A 23,252-nucleotide genomic window follows, 5' to 3' on the forward strand; every position below is an offset into this window, starting at 1 on the left:
ATTCCTTCCCTGTATATTTGTATTTATACACATGGGAGTAGGTGCCATATTGTTTCCCTTAGTCAGTACAGTATGAGGGTATAGTTTATGGTGTGCCCAGAACATTCCTTCTCTGTATATTTGTATTTATACACATGGGAGGAGGTGCCATATTGTTTCCCTTAGACAGTACAGTATGAGGGTATAGCTTATTGTGTCCCCAGAACATTCCTTCTCTGTATATTTGTATTTATACATATGGGTAGGAGGTGCCATTGATTCCCTTAGACAGTACAGTATGAGGGTACAGCTTATTGTGTGCCCAGAACATTCCTTCTCTGTATATTTGTATTTATACATATGGGTAGGAGGTGCCATTGATTCCCTTAGACAGTACAGTGTGAGGGTATAGCTTATTGCGTGCCCCGACATTCCTTCCCTGTATATTTGTATTTATACATATGGGAGGAGGGAGGTGCCAAATTGTTTCCCTTAGACAGTGCAGTATGAGGGTACAGCTTATTGTGTGTCCAGAACATTCCTCCTCTGTATGTTTGTATTTATACATATGGGAGGAGGTGCCATATTGATTCCCATAGAGGCTTAGACAGTACAATATAAAGGTATAGTTTAAGAATTTAAAAGGTGCAACAAAACCCTGGAAAGTGGTAAGCAAAAGTTGTTGCACACAAATCTTCTGCTCTGTAACTGCGAAGAGTTTGACTTTGACCATTAATGCTGTAGCAGTGGTGCAGGGGATTTCATAAATGGTCCCTGCTGTGTGAATGTTTTTGTGTTAATACGCAAGATTTACATTGTGTTATTTTTATTGTAAAAGCCAGGATATCCCTCACCACCTTGACATTGCAGTCTTCTGGGTTCTTAGATGTTTTGTTAGTTATGTTTTTGTAACCTTTTCAGTGAGCTGGAACGTCTCAGCAATTTAGTTGGAAAACCTTCTGAAAACCTCCCCCTTCATAACAGTGGACTGCTGAGCCTAGATCCTGTTCACGATAAGACCCCTCTATACAGCCAGCTCCTTCAGGCCTACAAGTGGTCAAACAAGGTAAGGTTGAAGCTCTCAATTGTTTCAATAAAGATCAGTATTTCACTGTGAATGGGTAAGGGATTTCTTGTCTGGAATGGTTGGTGCCTTCTGGATAAGGGATCTTTTTGGATCACCATTTCTTTAGGCTTGTTAAAAAACAACTTGTAAACATTACATAAAGATCACAATTGCCCGCTATTTCACGTGTTGAGACTGGATTGCCATACAAATTTGTCTGGGTGCTGGGGGCATAAAAATGTATTTTATTCAAAATATCTGGCTCTGTGGGCCTCCTGTTGCATACCCTTGCTTTGTATTGTCATTTTTACTGCCATGGTACCACAACAATCTATTCCTGACAACTATGAAATTAACTTCCCATGACACTCATTGGCCACTTATCTTTGTTTTCTCGTGGTAGTTTGGACATGAGGCCAGATTGCAAAATGATTTGGTCTTACGAACCTCTAACCCTATAGCTTCTATACTATTTAAAGGGGGGAGCATCTGTAAAATATAATGACATTTTTGCAATGAATGACATGTAAGTCAGATGGATGCCATGCTGTCATATGAGAAATGGGCAGAAGATAGTGGGTGAGCTTTTTCTTTTTGTTATGACACTAGCCTAAGACTAAGTCTGAACTCTGTTTCATTCTTGCCTAAAATTCTGTTATTCTCAGGCTCGGTTACTGGATAATGCTTATGATCCTTGGACAGGAAATCTGCTTGTAGAATGCTGTAGTGGAAGCACATGTCATTGTTGCTAAGTGTTGCTGATTATTATATGAATATTTCAGAGAGTATCCACCACAACAGGCTACGGCCTTTTATGGGAATTGCTTTAAAAGTATTCCAACATAGGTGTTTCCCTGTCCTAAGCACTAAGCCACCAAAGTTTGCTCAAATCCTGCACATACAGAGAGATGCTATAAAAATATAAATATGCTATAAATAAATGCCAGTGTAGGTATTCCCTTGTACTAAGCACAATTCAGCAGGAAGAGCCCCCCTAAGTTTGCTCATAGCCTGTACAGAGAGATACCATAAAACTATGGCCGCATATGTATTCCCCTGTACTAAGCACAATTCAGCAGGAATACCCCCCTAAGTTTGCTCATAGCCTGTATAGAGAGGTGCCATATCACAGTGCTAGCATACATATTCTCCTGTACTAGAGCTGCTGTGGCAAATAACACATAATAGTAAATACTAAACTCACTTAAAAAAATCTAGGCAGTGCTTCCCAGACTTTGAGACTGTCCCCTCTCTTAAACTGGCCATAGACGCAAAGATCCGATCGTACGAATCGTGGATTCGTACGATTTTCGGACCATGTGTGGAGAGTCCCGACATTTTTCGTCCGTCGGAGATCGGTCGTTTGGTCGATCGGACAGGTTAGAAAATTTCTGTCGCCTGACGATAATATCTCTGCGTGTATTGCCGATCGTACGATTTTCAGAGGGAGACTGTCACTAGTGTTGTCAGACATAAGTATCGTACGATTGCTGTCAGGGGCAGAACATTGGGTGATCTGTTCTTATTTGATCGGAATGGTAAAGACTTTGATCTGAATGGTTAGTGGAGGGTCGGGAGATGGGAAAGTCTGATCGTACGTTGATTATTACGATCGGATCTTTGCGTCTATGGCCAGCTTAAGGGCTCTAACAGATGGGGTGCTTCATTGCCAGTCATCAGATCTCCTCTCCTACTGGCGAGGTAATGCTTTCATTTGAATTTCCACCTGTAAAACACATTGCATGCAGCAAGGTATGTCAGGCTCTTTTTTGGCCGTGCCACACGTTCCCTGACACACAATGAAGGACCCATAGGTTCTTAGAGCAGTTGTGTGCTGTTTTAATCCAGCCAATACTTCAGGCACCTAAATTATAATTTAGATTAAAGAGCTAAAGAAGGTGCCTTACAGCTAAAGCATGAGGCTAGAGAACATCCATTGATCAATACACTCTTGTTCTGTATATTTGAACCCAGTTTTGACTTCATGTTTAGAGAGACAAGGGGGAAATGGTATTCTATGCACAGCACTGCAGAAAAGCAAAGAAGTGTGCCTGTTTTTAAATTCGCCTTTGTCTGTATGAAATGTATTCCAGTATTCTCTCCCAGGAATCTTTAGCCCTGTGGCTACCCAGCTCTTGATGAACTGTAGTGCAGTAGTGCATGCACTCACTGACAGTCTCCGGTCTTCCCTTTCTTTATATATTTATTTTACTTACTGAAGTAATCTGCTAAAGAGAGACTTCCTGATTGATTTATTGGGCTGCCTGGGTTGCCGCAAAAACAGGTGTCATCTTTATAAATTGTCTTATCATTTTTCAGTCTTTACATTTTTAAATTGAAAGTGTTTTTTTTTCTCTGCTGGTTTGTGTGCAGAAAGTCACTTGGACTGTCTAGACGCTTCATGTTTTATCCAGGATACATCAAGCGGGTATTAAATCTTGACAGCGTTTTGCTATGTTGTACATTACATCAGAAAATAAATGGTACCAGCTATCTGTTTCCAGAAATGCAGATGCAGTCATATAGATATGTGTTAGTTGGGGGCTGTCCCTATGTCAGGCTAAGCTGTTGCACCAGGGCTGCATCGCACAGTCTCTGTTAGCTGTTTGTGGCTAAAATCACTCCTAAGCTGTCAGTGGAGGAAACATTGCTGAACAGTTATCCTGCTATAGTTCCAGGCAGGCCCGGATTTGTGGAAAGGCCACCTAGGGCGGCAGGATTTTAGGGGGGCGGCATGCTGTCCAACCACACCCACATTGGTTCAAAAACACTTTGGATGCAGTGGAGATACAATCATTTTTCGATTTCCTGGCTGGGCCCCCTTAACTCATCACAAGGTGACAGATATACAGAAACATTGGGGCAACAGTCATCCTGCTATAATTCCAGGGGTACCCAGGGCACAAATAAGCACTCACACCATATCTCCCCTTAAATGACCTTCAGGCTGGATTCTCTTAGCTCATAAAAAAGTTCAACTATTCATTGAGTCCTCTGCTGCTTCCAAAGCCATGGACAGACCAGATCCTGTAGTTGCAGGGTGAGCGTCAGTGTGGGGAGCCTGAATGCGTTTGAGCAAAACATACTACAGTTAAATTTTAACCTGGCTCATCAATTTTCTGACAGATGTTGGACGAAAAATTGCAAGATGCTCAATCGTTCGATTCCCACTAACTTCACGATAATTTGACGGATTGGTCGGATTGCACTGAAATCGATCGCTCACCAACGAAAGATCTTTGCGTCTATGGGGACCTTAACAAAGAATCCAATTAGTCTTTAGAGTTAAAGGGGTTATTCGTATGTGATTGCTATTGACAGCAATATGTACCCCTTTCTGTTCACTGCAGTTACTGTTGGTTACGGCCACTGAAACAATGTAGCAGAAGCTATCAAGACGTGAAAAAGCATGTAAGGCATCGTGGGAAGCATGTAATCGTGTTTTGATAGCACTTTCTGCTGCATTCTTTCAACAGTCAGAACCTGTAGTGCAGAACCACTGGCAGGTGTTGCTTTCAGTGGCAATATAACTGTTGAAAATGTGTAATGAATGATTATTGGAAAGCTGCTTAGATTAACATTTTTTTGTTTTGCAACATTTAGCTTTTTTTGGGGGTTTAAATCCCCTTTAAAGGGGTTGTTCACCTTTGCGTTAACTTTTAGTATGATGTAGACAGGGATATTCAATTTGCAATTGGTTTTCATTTTTATTATTTGTGGTTTTTGAGCTTTTTATTCAGCAGCTCTCCAGTTTGCAATTTCATCAATGTGGTTGCTAGGGTCTAAATTACCCTAGCAACTATGCACTGCTTTCAATAAGAGACTGGAATATAATTAGGAGATACCTGAATAGAGAGATGAGGAATAAAAAGTAGCAATAACAATAAATGCGTAGCCTTACAGAGCTTTTGTTTATAGATGGGGTCAGTGACTCTCATTTGAAAGCTGGAAAGAGTCCGAAGAAGAAGGCAAATAATTTAAAAAAAAACTATGAAAAATAAATAATGAAGACCAAATGAAAAGTTGCTTAGAATGAGCCATTCTGTAACATACTAAAAGTTAATCTTAAGGAGAACCACTCCTTTCAGTAATGTGAATGTAACAGAAGTTTGGAACACTTAGTAAGCTTTAGCTGTAGCTGAATAAGCATTTACACCCACTTCCTCGCTTTGCCTTGTTTCTGTGCCGTCGGTTCCCCATGTAGGTGCAGAAGTAAGTGGTAGCTGTTTTTTGTTGTTCCTTTTTTTCTTAATTATTGTGTCCCCCCTCCCTGGGCGGCCTGCACGTTTATATTTGATGAGCTAAGATAAGGACATTTCTCTTTTTCCTGCTCTTCTGATTTTGAGTAACCAAGTGAGAGTCGCTCTGCTTAGGGAAAAATAAATAGGTCAAAGATCAAGAAGGCCATGTCTTAAAGGGCAAGTAAATCTCAAGAAATGTAACCTTCATGGGAACATCACTACAAGGAGAATTAGTCAATCTGTCCCTCAGAGGTGTTTGCTAATGATGCCATTTGGGAATTTCCAGTAATCCAGTGTTTTGGTATCAAGAGCAGTCTGCTGTACAATAATGTTTTCTTCTTAATTCTGCTTAGTAAAGTTAATCCATTTTAGTATCTCTCTGTACAGACTATGAGCAAACTTAGGAAGTTGTTCCTGCTGAAATTGTGCTTAGTAAAAGGGAGTGCCTATGCTGCCGTAGTTTTATGGGATCTCTCTGAACATGCTACGAGGAAATTTAGGGGACTGTTCCTGCTGAATTGTGCTTAGTACAGGGGAATACCTATGCTAGCATAGTTTTATGGAATCTCTCTGTACAGGCTATGAGCTAACTTAGCGGACTATTCCTGCTGAATTGTGCTTAGTACAGGGGAATACCTATGCTGCCATAGTTTTATTGTGACTCTCATTTGAAAGCTGGAAAGAGTCCGAAGAAGAAGGCAAATAATTTAAAAAAAAACTATGAAAAATAAATAATGAAGACCAAATGAAAAGTTGCTTAGAATGAGCCATTCTGTAACATACTAAAAGTTAATCTTAAGGAGAACCACTCCTTTCAGTAATGTGAATGTAACAGAAGTTTGGAACACTTAGTAAGCTTTAGCTGTAGCTGAATAAGCATTTACACCCACTTCCTCGCTTTGCCTTGTTTCTGTGCCGTCGGTTCCCCATGTAGGTGCAGAAGTAAGTGGTAGCTGTTTTTTGTTGTTCCTTTTTTTCTTAATTATTGTGTCCCCCCTCCCTGGGCGGCCTGCACGTTTATATTTGATGAGCTAAGATAAGGACATTTCTCTTTTTCCTGCTCTTCTGATTTTGAGTAACCAAGTGAGAGTCGCTCTGCTTAGGGAAAAATAAATAGGTCAAAGATCAAGAAGGCCATGTCTTAAAGGGCAAGTAAATCTCAAGAAATGTAACCTTCATGGGAACATCACTACAAGGAGAATTAGTCAATCTGTCCCTCAGAGGTGTTTGCTAATGATGCCATTTGGGAATTTCCAGTAATCCAGTGTTTTGGTATCAAGAGCAGTCTGCTGTACAATAATGTTTTCTTCTTAATTCTGCTTAGTAAAGTTAATCCATTTTAGTATCTCTCTGTACAGACTATGAGCAAACTTAGGAAGTTGTTCCTGCTGAAATTGTGCTTAGTAAAAGGGAGTGCCTATGCTGCCGTAGTTTTATGGGATCTCTCTGAACATGCTACGAGGAAATTTAGGGGACTGTTCCTGCTGAATTGTGCTTAGTACAGGGGAATACCTATGCTAGCATAGTTTTATGGAATCTCTCTGTACAGGCTATGAGCTAACTTAGCGGACTATTCCTGCTGAATTGTGCTTAGTACAGGGGAATACCTATGCTGCCATAGTTTTATTGTAACTCTGTATAGGCTATGAGCAAACTTAGGGGGCTGTTCCTACAGGGCTGTGACTAGTACAGAGGTGTAAAATCCAATAAATGTTTGAAAAAAACAGCACTCAATAGCACAAAGATGGACAAACAAGGAAACAAAATAAATAATTCCATTATAGTGTAGTATTTATTAATATTTTCGATACACCGCTTAGTGAGATTCAAATATTGCTAATTGGGTGCCCCTTAAATTCCGCTTACCGTATATACTCGAGTATAAGCCGACCCGAGTATAAGCCGAGGTACCTAATTTTACCTACGAAAACTGGGAAAACTTATTGACTCTAGTATAAGCCTAGACACAACTACAGCCCTGTCTCCCAGCAGCGCACATTCTGCCAAAGTGACCCCCCAGCGATCAACCGGACTTCTTTGCAAAGTTGATGGTGACAGAAAATTGCCAAACGGATTACTGTGTGCATTGTCCCACTGTCCCACTACCATGTGCAGAGGGCACTGTGTGATATTGCAGTCACTGTTATTCTTCCATATAACCAACAGATGGCGCTGTGTGATATTGCAGTGACTGTTATTCTTTCATATAACCAACAGATGGCGCTGTGTGATATTGCAGTCACTGTTATTCTTTCATATAACCAACAGAGGGTGCTGTGTGATATTGCAGTCACTGTTATTCTTTAATATAACCAACAGAGGGCACTGTGTGATATTGCAGTCACTGTTAATCTTTCATATAACCAACAGAGGGCGCACTGTTATTCTTTCATACAACCAACAGATGGCGCTGTGTGATTTTGCAGTCACTGTTATTCTTTCATATAACCAACAGAGGGCGCACTGTTATTCTTTCATATAACCAACAGAGGGTGCTGTGTGATATTGCAGTCACTATTATTCTTTAATATAACCAACAGAGGGCGCTGTGTGATATTGCAGTCACTGTTAATCTTTCATATAACCAACAGAGGGCGCACTGTTATTCTTTCATACAACCAACAGATGGCGCTGTGTGATTTTGCAGTCACTGTTATTCTTTCATATAACCAACAGAGGGCGCACTGTTATTCTTTCATATAACCAACAGAGGGTGCTGTGTGATATTGCAGTCACTGTTATTCTTTCATATAACCAACAGATGGCGTTGTGTGATATTGCAATCACTGTTATTCTTTCATATAACCAACAGATGGCGCTGTGTGATATTGCAGTCACTGTTATTCTTTCATATAACCAACAGATGGCGCTGTGTGATATTGCAGTCACTGTTATTGTTTCATATAACCAACAGAGGGCGCACTGTTATTCTTTACAACAGAGGGCATTGTGGGATATTGCAGTCTCTCCCCAAGTGAACTGTTGGTATAGGAATGATTAAAAGTGACTGCAATCTCAGCTACTCGGGTCGGGTACCGCTGACCCGAGTATAAGCCGAGGTAGACTTTTTCAGCACATTTTGGATGCTGAAAAACTCGGCTTATACTCGGGTATATACGGTATTTCATCTGTGTGCAACTTATTACACTACTTTGATCCGTGCAGTGTAGTGAATTAAATGGTGGGGTACTCACAAACGTTTAGAAAGAAATGAGCATTAAGGAAATGTTTAGCAGTAGCCTTTCCATGCAGCTCCAAACTCCACTGCTCTATAAGAACGCACTGACATAGTGTAAAACCATTACCATTTTAATCGGTAGAAAAATTAAAATTGCACTTACAGTGTTAATATTAAACCTTGCATAAAATACTTAAAGTCACCACTTCACCGCTTTTCGGGTCCTCCAGGCAATCGGTAAGATGTAATTGCCAGCGCATCATCCACAGGCGCCCAGGGTTACACGCGGCAGTCGAGACGCCGGCAATTACATCTGAGGGAGAAAAGACAACATTTAACCGGCAGAGGAAGCGGACTACCGGAACCTTAAATATCATTTTTTACTGTATAGTACAGAGGAGTGCCTGGGCTGCCTTAATGTTATAGTATCTCTCTTTACATTCTAAGGTCCAATTTATAGCCTGTACCTGCAGAATTGTGTTCAGTTCGTGGAAACTCTGTGACATGCCAAGGCCTGGGGTTCCCTCCAAGATGGCTCACAAAAATAATTATTTGGTGGTTATGCCAGTGGAGAAGCCACTAATACACTTCCATTGTGGCCCAAAAAGGCACAGTTCCATGTATTTGGGCCAAAATCCACTTTGTGTGAGCACTGACAGGCAGATCAAGTCCTGATTAGTGCTCACAGGCCATGTGAATCTCGTAAACCACTGATCTGCTGCAATTTCAGCCGTAAATGTACAGTTGCACATTTTAGGGCCAATATCTACCCCATGTGAGCCCTGACAGGCAGATACTGTGTCTGTCTTCGTTCACAGAACATGGGGAAGATGGCATTGGATTGGTGGTTTCTCCACCAGTGGGCAGGCCACCACGTGACATTCCTTAAAGGACAAAAGTATCTGGACACCTGCCTGTTCAGAGGGGATTAAATTAAAATTGGTCCTTTTTATGCTGCTACAACAGCTCCTTCTCTTCTGGGATGGATTTCTGCAAAGGTTGGGGATTTTCTACTTTTTAGAGCATTGTTGGAGGTTGGGCAATGATTTTGAGGGTCAGGCCTGACATGAAGTTGAAGTTAAAGTTCAACCAACAGGTGATCCATTGAGTTGAGACTAGGTCTCTATGGCGGTCAGTCAAATTAATCTCCCATCTCACCAAAATCCATTCTTTAAGGACCGGACTTTGTACTGAAAAGGAAAGGGTCTTCCCCAAACTTTTGCCACAAAGTAGGACTGTAGGTGGTGACTCATAATGTCCTTGTGCTGAGATTCTTTACACGGATAGTTAGAACTCCAACATCTTCCAACAGAAGGCAAGAGATCATAAAAGAGGCACTTTGGATCCTTTCATGGTCTAATCCTTCATTCCCAAAAATAGACTTCTTCTTTCAGCACTTGGTTCGTCCTTGAAGTGTCATTTTCAAGTTTCACTAAGTGTGTTTCCTGCGCCTTTGACGATACCTTGGAAACCTTTTATGATTTAGTTATGGTTTATCTAGATGTGTTAAGTTTGCCCCAGGAAAAATCATTTGCATGAAGTCTCCTGTGTCTTTGATTGGTTGATGCTCTATAGAGATGCTAGTGTGGATAGAGCATTTTTTTTCCTACTGGCATTCACACCGATTAAAAATAACTGACGGCGTGTTGATTAAAAAAAAATGTATATATAAATTAGGGATGCACCGAATCCAGGATTCGGCCAGGATTCAACCTTTTTCAGCAGGAATCGGCCGAATCCTTCTGCCCGGCCGAACCGAATACGAATCCTAATTTTCATATGTAAATTTGTAGCAGGGCGGGAAATAGCGTGACTTTTTGTAAGAAAACAAGGAAGTAAAAAATGTTTTTCCCTTCCCACCCCTAATTTGCATATGCAAATTAGGGTTCGGAATCGGTTCGGTATTTGGCCGAATCTTTTGCGAAGGATTCGGGGGTTCGGCCGAATCCATAAAAGTGGATTCGGTGCATTCCTAATATAAATTCATCTTCACCTAACTTAGTTCCCTCTTTATTCCTGACTTTACTTCTGCATTAGGCGATTTGCTTCTAATCTAATCACTGCACACTTTAAAGGGAAAGTTCTCTTTAAAATGTTGGCAGTAGTATGCTTAGACAGCCTGCACTTGTCTTTCTTTTTCATTTTTTTTTTTTAATTTAAAACAATGATCTTTAGTAGATAGGTTACTATTAGGGATGCACCGAATCCAGGATTCGGTTCGGGATTCAGACAGAATTCTGCCTTTTTCAGTAGAATTTGGATTTGGCCCGAATCCTTGTTCCACTTTTTCCTTCCCCGCCCCTAATTTGCAATGCAAATTAGGATTCAGATTCGGTTCAGTATTCGGCTGAACCTTTCACGAAGGATTCAAGGATTTGGCCGAATCCCAAATAGTGGATTCTGTGCATCCCTAGTTCCTATTAACCCTAGTCACTAAGCAGAAGTTTAACCCTTTGTGTGCATGCCCCAATAGCCATAGGGAGGGAGTGGAGCTTCTGGGTCTGTGCCCAATATATAGCCCTGCTTAGCCCTTGCTCAAGACCATACTTATTATGTACTGCAGCAGGATCATATAGAGAGGCAAACACTTTGATGCTGGGCTACCACCAAGATGCACAGAGCCCTTGAGATGCAGGAGGGCCAGTGGGACATTGGTAAACAATTTCAATTATATGTCAATGCACCATCATTCTTCCTCTGGCTATCTTTCATCCCAAGCCATTTGTAATGGACGGGCATAGATTTCTGCAATGAAGTCTGCCCCCCATCTTTGTATTAAGTGGCAATGACCTGAATCTTACAGATGAGCAGTAGGGGTGGAATGGGGGATTTAATTCAGCTGCTGTGTGGACAATGTGTGGCAATGTGTACCTTGGACACAAATACCACTTGGCCCGGCTCTGCTCCATCTCAGTTGACTGGAAGATCAAAAAGAGAATATTTAACTCGAATGATGGTTGTATTAGTCTCAAATGCCACCAGATAGCATTTTAATTACCAAACTGGAGAAAGACAGGAAGGTTAATAATAAAAGAAACTTCAATAAAAATCAAAAGACGACCAACTGCAAAGTGTCTCAGATCATCACATCATTTCAAGGGGGTCTGCCCTTTAAATCTCTGTAACATGAAAAAAAATATTAGTCAAAATGAATTGCTAAGTAATAGGTTATATATTCTAATTATAATAAATGATTATTTCTGCTAGTAAATCATTGATTTATTATTTATGAACAAATAAGCCTGCTTTCCACATTTGACAAGTACTCCCCTGTGTAATCTGGAAATCTCTGCTTGCAGACAGTAGGTTGTGATTCCTCTCAGCTTCTAATCCGTACAGTTTTAGCATTGTTATTTTTAATATATGTAATATTTCTGTCTTTTATTTTAACCTCCTTTTGCAGATGGGTCTGCTGATGTTATCTTGCTCTCTCTCCAAGTCCAATCAATTGAGCAGCTAAAGGATGTCAATAGCCTGATATTGATTAGCTACAAATACTGGGTTTTAAAGGCAGTAAACCTCCATAAAATGTTTAACCTGATACTTAATACTTGGGCCATTGGTTTAACTTTCCCACCTTGAATGGAGGAGACCTTTGTTAAGGGTGCTGTATTGTTTCCTTACTACTGTTTAATTGAGTGGTCAAAACATTATTCTATTTTTCTATGGCATTTATACAAACGGATGAGAGCTGCCATAATGTCAATATTGAAGACAGTTCCTAAACTGTGGGGCTGCTCACCCAAAAAAGGGGAGGGGGGGGGGTGGATAAATAACTTAATACTAGTTAAAGCAAAATTTCACCTGTATACCTATTTGCTTTCCTAGCTGAAATCCTATCTTAAAGGTCAATTAGGGTGAGATTTGGAGAGAAAGCCTGTTTGCTCTCCATATACACATTAAAGCCCATTTAAAGGGCAGTTAAGAGAGAATTTGGAAGAATGGCCATTTGCTCTCCTAGATGCACTTGAAATCACAGATTGAAAGCCGGTTAGAATAAGAATTGGGGAGAATGGCCATTTGCTCTCCTAGATACACCTGAAATCAAAGATTGAAAGCCGGTTAGAGTAAGAGTTGGGGAGAATGGCCATGTACTCTTGTACTCTTTGATAAACTTGAAGCCTAACTTAAAGGCCAATTAGGGTGAGAATTTGGGAGAATGACCATTTGCTTGTAAGGGACAATGTCGGACGCCACGTCCAGAAGGGCCGCCAAATCCAAAATTGCGGTGCCCAGAGGGGACCACGCGGTCGACGGACGCCAGCGCGTCGATCCGCGCGCAGTGTTGACGCGAATGCGTCAAACATGACGCGAATGCGTCAAACTTGACGCTGCGTATTGACGCTTGCGTCAAAAAACGTGCAGCGTCAGCACGCAATTGGCGCATGGCGCATGACGTCGTGATTCACGTTTTGGCGCCAAACTCTGCCTATTTTAGGACGTCTGATGCTCCACTCTGCGCCCGATTATAGGTCTTACTCCTGTTAAGTTCCTGGGTGTTATCTGCATTGATTGATTCCTGTTTACGACTCCTTGCCTGAATTCCGATTACGTCTGTCTTGCCGCCTGAACTGACTCCAGCCTGTTTCTTGACCACGTCTGATTGCCGCCTGCACCGACCTTGCTTGAACTGACAACTCTTTTGCTCAACCCCTTGTACCTCGAACCTTGGCTTCCACCACTTCCTCCTTGGTCCACACTGCAACTGCGCCTTCGGGCCTGACATTGCTCTCCTAGATACACTTGAAATCCCAGATTGAAAGCCGATTAGAATGAAAATTTGGGGAAATGGCAATTTGTCCTCCTTGATAAACCTGAAAGCCTATCTTAAAGGACATTTAGGTTGAGAATTTGGGATAATGGCCATTTGCTCTTCTAGATATGCCTGAAATACCAGATTGAAAGCCGGTTAGAATGAGAATTTGGTAGATTTTCCATTTATCCTTTGATAAACCTGAAAGCCTATCTTAAAAGGCACTTAGGTTGACAATTTGGGAGAAGGGCCACTTGATGTCCTAGTTACGCCTGAAATCCTATAGTGAGGGCCAGTTCAATTGTCCATTTGGCTCTCAGTTTGCTCAGGCTTACCTTGAGGATGCACCAGTTAAGACAATGCAACCATATATTATTTCCTTTTTTTTTTTTTTTTTAAAGAAATACAGTTGCATCTGGCAACGGTATCTTCTAGCTCTTTTTATTTATGCATGTAATTTCTGAATTTTGCTACATTGTTTATTGATTATGTTTAGTAAAGTCACAACCAGAAGTGGATGAAACAATGCTTTTAAGAACAATGTCCTTTACGCATAGCTATAAGCCCAGCAGGAATGAATGGATATAAGGAAGCTGTTTAGAATGATATTTTCTTTCATTCCGAAAATGTGTATGTTTGGCTTTACATCTCCTTTACTTTGTACACTTTAGTAGGATTTTGAGGATTTTTGTACTGAAAGTATTTTTATTTTCCCCTCTCTGCAAATTATTATATTGGATGTTTAATATTATAAAATAATTTTTTTGGCGTTCTATCCCTGCTCGCTAGGCTGCATTTCATTTCATCTACCCAAGTGCATATGAAATATTCATTTCAGGATTATATTAATTTTTCAGCCAGTGTCGATAATCAGGCATTTAACAAATAAAAAAAGTGCCGGTGTCCAAAGGCAGTGATGAAAAGGATGCTAATTGCCTGTTGTTTCCCCCTAGTGTAAAGCCTTACTGTTATATACCTGAAATTATTTCATCTCTCAGATCTGGTAGGGGGGAAAATGGAGATTAAAAATATTTAAATAAAGACAACCGCAAATTTCTTCCCTCCCCCACGCCACCCTCCCACTGTAAAAAAAAATATATTTAAGTTTTATTTCAAGCTAGAGTCTTCTCACAACTCAGTGCCATCTGTTCAGGATTCTTATATAAGTTCTCTTAATAGGCTCATGTAATGCCAGTTTTTATAATAGAAGTCTAGCAGACCCCAGGTTTTAAACTTTATGTACAGTGTATGGCTGGGAGGAAAGGTTATTCTCTGTTTGTATTATTGGCCTATTGTTTAAAGGTTATACAAATCCCAAAATAACATTTTCCCTAATGAAAGAAATTGATTTTCTAAACAGCTTTACAGAGTTCACAGACGCCATCTTCTTTCTTCTGTCTTTTTCGGAAGTTTCGGTGCATGTGCAGTTGAAGTAAATTTCTGGTCCCGAACCACTGCACATGCACCGAAAATGTTTCAGAAATTAACTCTGAGGCCAGAATCTGCACGGAGGGGTGATTAAAAAATAAGGGGCATTTGCCCAGGGGGGCAGGTAGGCTGGAGGGAGGGGGGTCTACCCAGGGTAGGGGTGAGGGTTTTTTTTTTATTATAGGTTAAATTCTCCTTTAACGTACTGTACTTACAAGTGCTTTGCATGATGCATGGCCTCCTTAGCTCATAACATGGTTAGAGATAGAGTTGTGGCTGGCTAGAAAAATTATATTTAATGCCAAAGTTATTAATAGGGAAAAAAAAAGCCAAAAATGTAGGAAGGCCTGTATTTTTCCCCTATAGTTACAGGTATATAGAAACATTGGGGTAAGTCACCCTGCTATAGTTCCAGGGGTACTCAGGGCACAAATAAGCACTCACCCTAAATCTCCCCCTAACTGGCCTTCAGGCTGGGCCCCCTTAGCTCATAACAAGGTTACAGATATATAGAAACATTGGGATAACAGTCACCCTGCTCTAGTTCCAGGGGCACTCAGAGCACAAATAAACACTCACCCCAAATCTCACCCTAACTGACCTTCAGACTGTTTCCCATTAGGGCTATCTAAGACAGCAGGACAGTCCACAAGAGTTTAGCCTCCCTAAAATGTTTTGCAGCTACCTATTTTTTTTTTTTTTTTTTTTACAAAGAAATAATTCTTACAGCTGAGCCTTCTGAGCAATGTTCTATGTTCCTGTAATATTTTTGCCCTCTTATCCCATGTATCTAAAGCTAATAATCATAGTGGGTACCAAATGACTGGATCGCTGGATCCATTTAAACCAAAGAGGAACAGCTGCTTTGTTCTCGCTGAACCATGAAATAGTTTATGAAAAATGTAACATTTTGACCGCCTTGGAGGCTCTTTAATTAAAAGGACCTTTGTATTTGAAGAAACCATGTTCTAGTTAATACATAGCTATTAATCGCTGCCATACCATCTACTGGCTGTATTCCATTCTGGCCCTGGGAATTCCTGGGAGTGAAGTCAGTAGACCCAACAGTTATCTTTTGTAAGAGCAAATAAACCTCATCTGGACGATGATTGATGTAACCTTGTATTGGCATTGTGTTTGGGTTGTGGTATATATTGTTGGCCCGTGACATGTTGACAGGACGTCTACATTAGTTGGCTCAATCCAACTAATGTAGAACAAGTGGTTTCTAGTTAACACAGAGATATGGCTCTATAAATCTACATGGTCAATTGAGCACACACAGTCCCCTCTGTCATCATTTTACTGATTCATTATGGCTCCGGTCATATTTACAAGGCATGACTGTGAATCATTGCTCTGATGGGTACATAAACCTTTCTTCCTCGTCGCAAAGCACCCAGGCCGTTCCTTACATGGTACAGAATTACTGTTCTTTAAACGAAATAGATGGAAAACACGCCTAAGGATTGAATGGTAGAATTAGCAGCGAATTATTGATATTGTTCATCCAATCAGCTAGAAACATATGAGGGGCATGTGTAGTTTTATTAAGGGTGGTAAACTGCAGGATTTTGAGAGATTGTAGAGTTGAAATATAGTCTAGTAATGATGTGCAGGCCGACCAGATTCTAGTGGGACCAACTTCCACTTTCCCTGCCCTCAGCCTTTATTTTTCCAGCTTTTGGTTACGGCAGCCTTTGTTTTTAGACTCATGCACACGCAGGTCTATTATTGAGGTGCCGACTGGGTTCAGTGGGGTTGAATTTTTGTCGAACCGCACATCAATATAGCCTAGATATAACTGTTTATCTTCTCTATATGTGCTGATAAAGATTATTGTGAATGATGTGTCTCAGGGCCACATGCCACCCTACATAAGAAACTGTTAGGAACCTACATTGGCATAATAGTGGGCCTAGAAATACATACTAACAGACAAATCTGGACCAATCAGTTGAAATCAGGAGCCATATATTATGGTTTATAAGAATTTGGATTTTTTACATGAATATAGAAAAGAAAAAGCTTGATGCATTTCGTGTGATCAAGGGACACTGAATCATAGGCTAAACTCACAGCCCTGTGCATCCGGACCTATCTGGACATCCACTGAGCTGATTATTCTGTTATTTCCATAACATTGTCTCTGTCAGGTTTCTTGTTTGGACACGGTCTCCTGCTTCTTGTTGCTGGACATGATAGCCTTTAACAAAACTGAATTAAATTTCTTCCCCTCCTGTCCAGAATTCATTTTCATCCCATTATTATCCTCATCACAAGACTCCGTATTTAGTGGCTGAGTTTACCTATTATCTCTGCCTCGTATTCAAGCCAATTCCTGAGAATGTTCCTGCCAGAACTCAATTTTTTTAACCAGAATGAATATTTGTTGCGTGTGCCAACATGTTCCCCGTAAACATATTTATCTGCTCTAATCTGATTAAAATATTTGAGAATGCAAGAGTCTGCTTTTGTGTGTGAGCTACATCGCTTTGTATGCATTATACATAAAATGGTTGCAGGAACCCCATATTTGTTCCATTGCTTAAAATAAAGACCAATAATAATAAACCAAAGGGTCTCAACATTATTCATACAATAACACACCCTGCCAACTTATTACATACACCTGGCATAAATTCAGGGTTATCAATGGTGAGGAGTTTACTCTTTACCTTAGACTTTCACTGGTTGACATCCTGTTTACTAAATGCACTTGAGGCTAACATCGACTGTAAAGTTGTCACTCTTGAGTTGACCTATGTGCCTGTTCAGCCTGACAAGACAAAGACAAGACTGAGCTCAGTCGAATGCAAGACGGGAGGTTAAATGAGTACAACAATAAATAAGACAGAGGCAAGGTTGAACCCAATAGTATCCAAGATGGAGGTTAGATGAGACCAACAACACAAAAGAATTAATTGAGAGCAACAGTACATAAAGCAGAGAACAAAGCTCAATTGCACACAAGACAGAGGAAAGATGAGTTAAACAATATGCAAGACAGAGCTAAGGTTGAGCTCATTAGTAGGCAAGATGGAAGTAAGATGAGCACAACAAATATACACGACAAAGATAAGATTGAATTTAGAAGTAGGCAAGATGTAGATAAGATGAGTGCAACAATATGCAAGGCATAGAAAAGGTTGAGCTCAGTAGTAGGTAAGATGAGACCAGCAATGCATTAGATGAGACTCAGAGCAATAGTAAAGAAGGCAGAGATAGCTCAGTAGTACACAAGTAGGACAAGTGAAACAATATTTAAGACCAGAAAAAAGGTTGACCTCAATAATTGTCAAGATTAGCAAAGCAGTAGTGTACAACACAGAGACAAGGTTGGAGGTAAGACAAGATGAAGAACAGTAATATACAAATCGGAGACGAGATTAAACGCATACAATTTTCATCTTGACCATGAGACAAGTCCAGAGTATTCAGTTCCTGGTGAAGTAGTTCAACCCACAAGGTTTTCCTAGAAGATGCAAAACTGATTTAGAAAATCTCATGCTCTCTCACACATTTCTTGATCCACTACTACTTATCTGATTTTTTGAAATCTTAATACAGATTGCCGTTTTACTTTTTGTTTTCAATCTTTTTTTTTTTGTTCAAGTCAAGTTTATTTTGGTTTCAACAATACAATTAACTTATGCAGGCAAAAACACAGGGGATTTCCGATACACAGAAATATACTCTTATACTTTATGGATATAACAAGGTTATAACATTCTTTATTATCAGGTTCCCCCCTTAATCATGCAGTATTACAGGTTGTCTATCTCACAACAATTGCATTTATTCCATCACCGAGCAGTATTCAAACCACTTTCCCCAAATTCTTGTAAATGCTGCAAGCTTATCCCTTCTTTTATAAATGTATTTCTCTAGTTTACCTGTTTCATGTAAATCAGATTCCCGCGCTTTCACATCAGGTGCAGTATCTGCTTTCCAGTTTTTTGTGATTTGTCTGCGGGCTTGGAATAAGGCCAGGAAATGTTTCTTAACTTGCTGTAAGTCTGCACTAGTAAAGACCCCTAGTAGGCAAACAACTGGGTCTGTAGTTATCTGTATGCGCATTACATTATTAAGTCTACATATGATCTCTTCCCAAAATTGTGTGAGGGTCCCCGTCTCCTGCTTCCATCTGAGAAACATTGGGGAAACCTCTGGGTACATACTATATAGTTTCTCTCTAGTGTAAAAAGCTCTGTATGAATCATATACAGTTGCAACATCTCATGCCTACAGTCTTTGGAGATTTGTTTAGGGTTTTTAAGTTCTAGGGCCCATTGGTTGTCTGTCATTTCCCCTACATCTTTTTCCCAACGAGCCCTACTTTTAAGGGTAATGTCTCCACAACCTTTTCTCTGTATTATTTTATATATGGTTGACACTTTACGTTTCCCACTTCCTGACTTTATGTGTTTTATTAATGAGTCTTCCTCCAATGTGAGAGGAGAGAGCTTTTTATGAAGCTGCCCCTGCACTCTTGTGAACACTAGCCATTGTGCCGCAGGTAATTCAAATTGGTTTTTCAGAGTTGTAAATGATTTCATTTTGACTTCCTCCCAGACATCTCCTATAGTTACAATACCACACTCCATCTAGCTTTTAGGCGGGGTCAGGCTGGCTAGGTTTCCAAATATTCTTTTGTTCCTTAGGGGGTGGATGGGTCTAGGTAGGGGTTGCGCATAATTTTCTTTACCGTTACATAAGCCTCTTTTGTATAGGGTTTTGCCCTGTCTGTTTTGGTGCTAGAAGCAAAGTCTGCCAGGCCGTTTGGTAAGGTGGATGTTGCAGTCTCCATAGGTTAAATAGTGGGACACATGGTCCATTTGGGGTCAGTGAGCAGATGTGGGATAGCTGTGCTGCTAAGTATAACATATGAAAGTCCCGGAGTGCTACTCCACCCTTCTGGCTTGGACATTTCAAAAGTGACATCCCAATTCTTTGCCTTCCTTTGCCCCAGATGAACTCCCTTATTTGGGTTTTCAGCCTTTTAAATAAAGCGTTTTCAATTATTTCTATTTGTATTTTTAAACAACAGAGAACAATCCTATAATGCTCATCCGAAGTATGCGAAAAAAGAAGGAAAAGAAAGAAAAGAAGAGCAGTTTTACGGTTTCAAACGTGATGTACACCTGTCTTTGGGGAATGTAGTATTTCAGGGTTACTACAGCAGTGTAAGTTGAGGAGAAGGCAAACCCATAAATCTCTGGTCTATTTATAGAGTGTCACCACATTCTTGTTGGTGTAAGTACATGAGCGGTTTATGTGCACACATGTATCAAAAGTTAATGAGCAAGAATATGAGAATAAATAAGGGCCTTTTTTTCCCTGGCTGGCTAATGTTTTATAGACATCATACGAGCTTTGAGGTTTCTTCAGATCTGTCCTTCAGGAGCCTTGCGCCTGGATTTGTGTTCTGCTGTTTTACATCCTTTGAACTAAGCAGGATTGTGCTGGCGTAGTTATTTTCTGTTATAGTATAATGATGTTGTAGGAGGTGAATGGCAGGGCCCTTTGGCAGCAAGAAGGTCTACTACCAAAATAGAGCAGCTTTTATAAGGAGCAGTCTTGTAATCTTATCCTATATAAACCTTTGGTTTGGTGCTTGCCGTGGAAACATTCTTATAAAAAGGACAAAAATAAACAATGTCTGACGGATGAGATTCAAATGTCGTTGGGGATAAGGAAAATAAAAGATTCCAATGGTATTCTTGTGTTAAAATGTTGCATGAACGAGGTGTTACTTGTTGTACCTGCACCATCTCCCTCTTTCATAGCTCTAACACACCCATGCCACGGCAGATTAAAGATTGACTGGGAAACAGGACTATTTGAAATGGAAATTTCGCCTGTCATGTTAGTGGCATATACTTGTTGTCTGTTGCTACTGAGATCAGTAAACTGACTTGGGTTATTTGTTTTTTTTTATGCTGTCTAAACTGTTTGGGGTTTTAGGGATTTAAAAAGCCAGCAGCAAGCTCATGACCTACAAATCGATGCTCTGATGTTGAGGTCTCTGACTTAGCTGCATATAAGGGTCTTATATTGTTCTTAACCATTTTGTTGTCATGGAGGCCCAACAATTCCGATAACATGTCTTACATGCCATATTTTATGGCTGAGATTCTAGCTATCTGTATAACAGAGCATTCTGTCGCAGTGGCTGCACAGATCCTATCTGATCCCCATTGGAAGCAGCAGTCCTGCCCTGCTTTATGGCAGCTGAGATTCTAGCTATATGTATAAAAGAGCATTCTGTCCCAGTGGCTGCACAGATCATATCTGATCCCCATTGGAAGCAACAGTCCTACCCTGCTTTATGGCTGAGATTCTAACTATGTAGCTATATTTTTGTCATATAGTTTTATTTCAAAGCATATGTTTTTTTATTGAGTTTCAACAAAAGGGGAAGGGAGGGGGGTTACAAAACAAAAGAGAAGGGGTGAAAGCAAAACAATTAAAATTATCTTAAATATGTACAGTACTGTCTGTTGTTTAAATCAGTAGCATACATTACATAGCAATTACACTTCATACAGTCGTTGAGAGCATTCAAGCGACCTGGGAGAATCAGCTACAGCTCCTTTTCAAGGATCCTGTTCTGGGTGTGAATCTAACCAGGGGCGGCCATATTTTCTCATATTTGGAGGGGCACCCTCTTGCTTCATATGTCAATTTAACATTTTTTGTCATATAGTTAATAAACACAATACTGCCCAGCTCTAATCAGGAGTGTTTAAAAGTAAAAAAAGGGATGTTTGTGAGAGATAGTAGAGGGACGCTACCATTCACAAACCTTTGGTGAAATGAAAGATGGTGCTTCAGTGCTGTTTTATTTGGGACTTGTCCTGGTTTTAGTTTGGCCAGAATCTGATTACATGAGGATACTCATACAAAGTAATGTTTTCTTAAATTTCCCACAGTCTAAAAAGCCAAAGTTACAGTTGCTGCAGGATTACAGGAGCTTAGCTGCCTCTCTGCGCCATCCCTTGTGTGCTCCCTGTGCGAACGCTTACTAATAACTATTGATACGGTGCTCATCCTGGAAGGAACCCAGACCTTTGCTATTTGCTGAAACTGCACTTTTCATGTTTTTTGCGTTCTAATCCAAGTAAAATAATCAATGGAGCCCTTTTGCAGGTAGCATTTACAAATAAAACAAGTATATTTTATGAAAGCACAAATTGCCCTCATTTGTTTCTCCAGTAGAGGACACGGTTCTTTTAGACACTTGAGGAATGGCGCAGTCCAGATATTTGCTGAAATCCTGCAGCTCACAGTTCTGGGCAAGTGATACGTTATTAAAGAGATCATTCATTTTATCATTTATTCATGTTCTCATTTATTCAATTTATCTTTTCCAACCCACTTGGATGGATGCTGTCCTAAAAATATCTATATTTTAATTGTGCCTGAAAATAATGTAGAATTGGATAAGAGACCTGTATGGGCCTAAGGTGGCTATACACATTAAAGGCAGCATATAGCATAATTTATCTTGTAGGCATTAATGAATAATATATGTGCCTGATTTCACTTTGGGCTAAAAATTATCAATTTAAAAATGCAGCGCACAGACGGGCTGCCAATTGCTGTACTGCATTCACGCAGACAAAGATAAATGAAGTTACCTGTTAGGTCCTCCTGCTGATTAGCGATGGCACCCCTCCACCTTAGGAAAGGAGGCAGCAAGCAGTTGGACAGGACTAGTAGGGTTTTGGGTGAAATCATTACAAAACACAGCATTTATCAACACATTCTTTCTATATTTAGAGGAGTATAGTGAACTAGAAAATTACACAATATGTCCCTTTAAGATCTGTCCCAATTTGAACTACATTTGCAGCCAAATAGGCCTATTAGGATCCTAATAGGTGTCCATACCAGTCCACTGTATTTTTATGGCATTTTTTAAATCCGTTGCAAAGTCCCCATAAATGGGAAAAAATCCTAATAATTTAATCTGTTTCTATATTGACATCTTAATTCTGGAGACCTGGTCCTGGACCATGTATTTTTTACTTTATCCTAAACACCACGTGGGCATCATCATCTGAATGTGGAGGAATAGGGTTGCCTCCTGTTTGGTTTTGACCCTTACTGCCCAGGTCAAAACCAAACTCTCCCCTAGATTAATGCATTTATTTGCATTTTTGATTATTTGCAATTGTTGATCACAGTCCCACCCCATGACATCACCATCCTCCTCCGAGATTTCATCTCCATGACCCTGTGACATCATCTCCTGTCCCCCATCTGGTTTTCTGAAAAGGTGGCAACCCTTTGGGAGAAGTGATTTTGTGATCTTCGTTAGTGATGTGTGGGTCAACAAGAAAGTCAACACACATCTGACCCTATCCCATCTGCCCGTCAAACTGCACCCAATACGTTGGTATTTATAGACCCAACCATCCATACCCATATCACTATTTGAGACTGTAGCTAATCCAATACTTTCTACTTATTTAATTGAAAGCTAGGGAACAGCAAAGGACCTTAAAGTAGAGGCGAGGGCCACATTTGGCCCCAAAACACCACTTTGCCATAACAAGTATCATAAATTTGCCCTTCTGCAAGCCAGACAGATTTATAACA

At 40.3% G+C, this 23,252-nt stretch overlaps 1 protein-coding gene across 3 annotated transcripts in view; it reads left to right on the forward strand.

Annotated features, from left to right (window-relative positions):
• med27.S (mediator complex subunit 27 S homeolog) overlaps positions 1-23,252 on the forward strand; it is a 148,840-nt gene that overhangs the window by 538 nt on the left and 125,050 nt on the right. For all 3 annotated transcript variants that reach the window (XR_001932858.2, XM_018232129.2, NM_001096271.1), the window contains exon 2: positions 901-1,045. Coding sequence is in view for 2 of the 3 variants with exons in the window: in XM_018232129.2 (XP_018087618.1) it covers positions 901-1,045 (145 nt within the window). In the remaining variant the exon portion in view is untranslated. The remainder of the gene's footprint in view (positions 1-900; positions 1,046-23,252) is intronic.

The sequence above is a fragment of the Xenopus laevis genome, chromosome 8S (genome assembly GCF_017654675.1).
Source record: "Xenopus laevis strain J_2021 chromosome 8S, Xenopus_laevis_v10.1, whole genome shotgun sequence".
Taxonomy (NCBI): Eukaryota; Metazoa; Chordata; class Amphibia; order Anura; family Pipidae; genus Xenopus; species Xenopus laevis.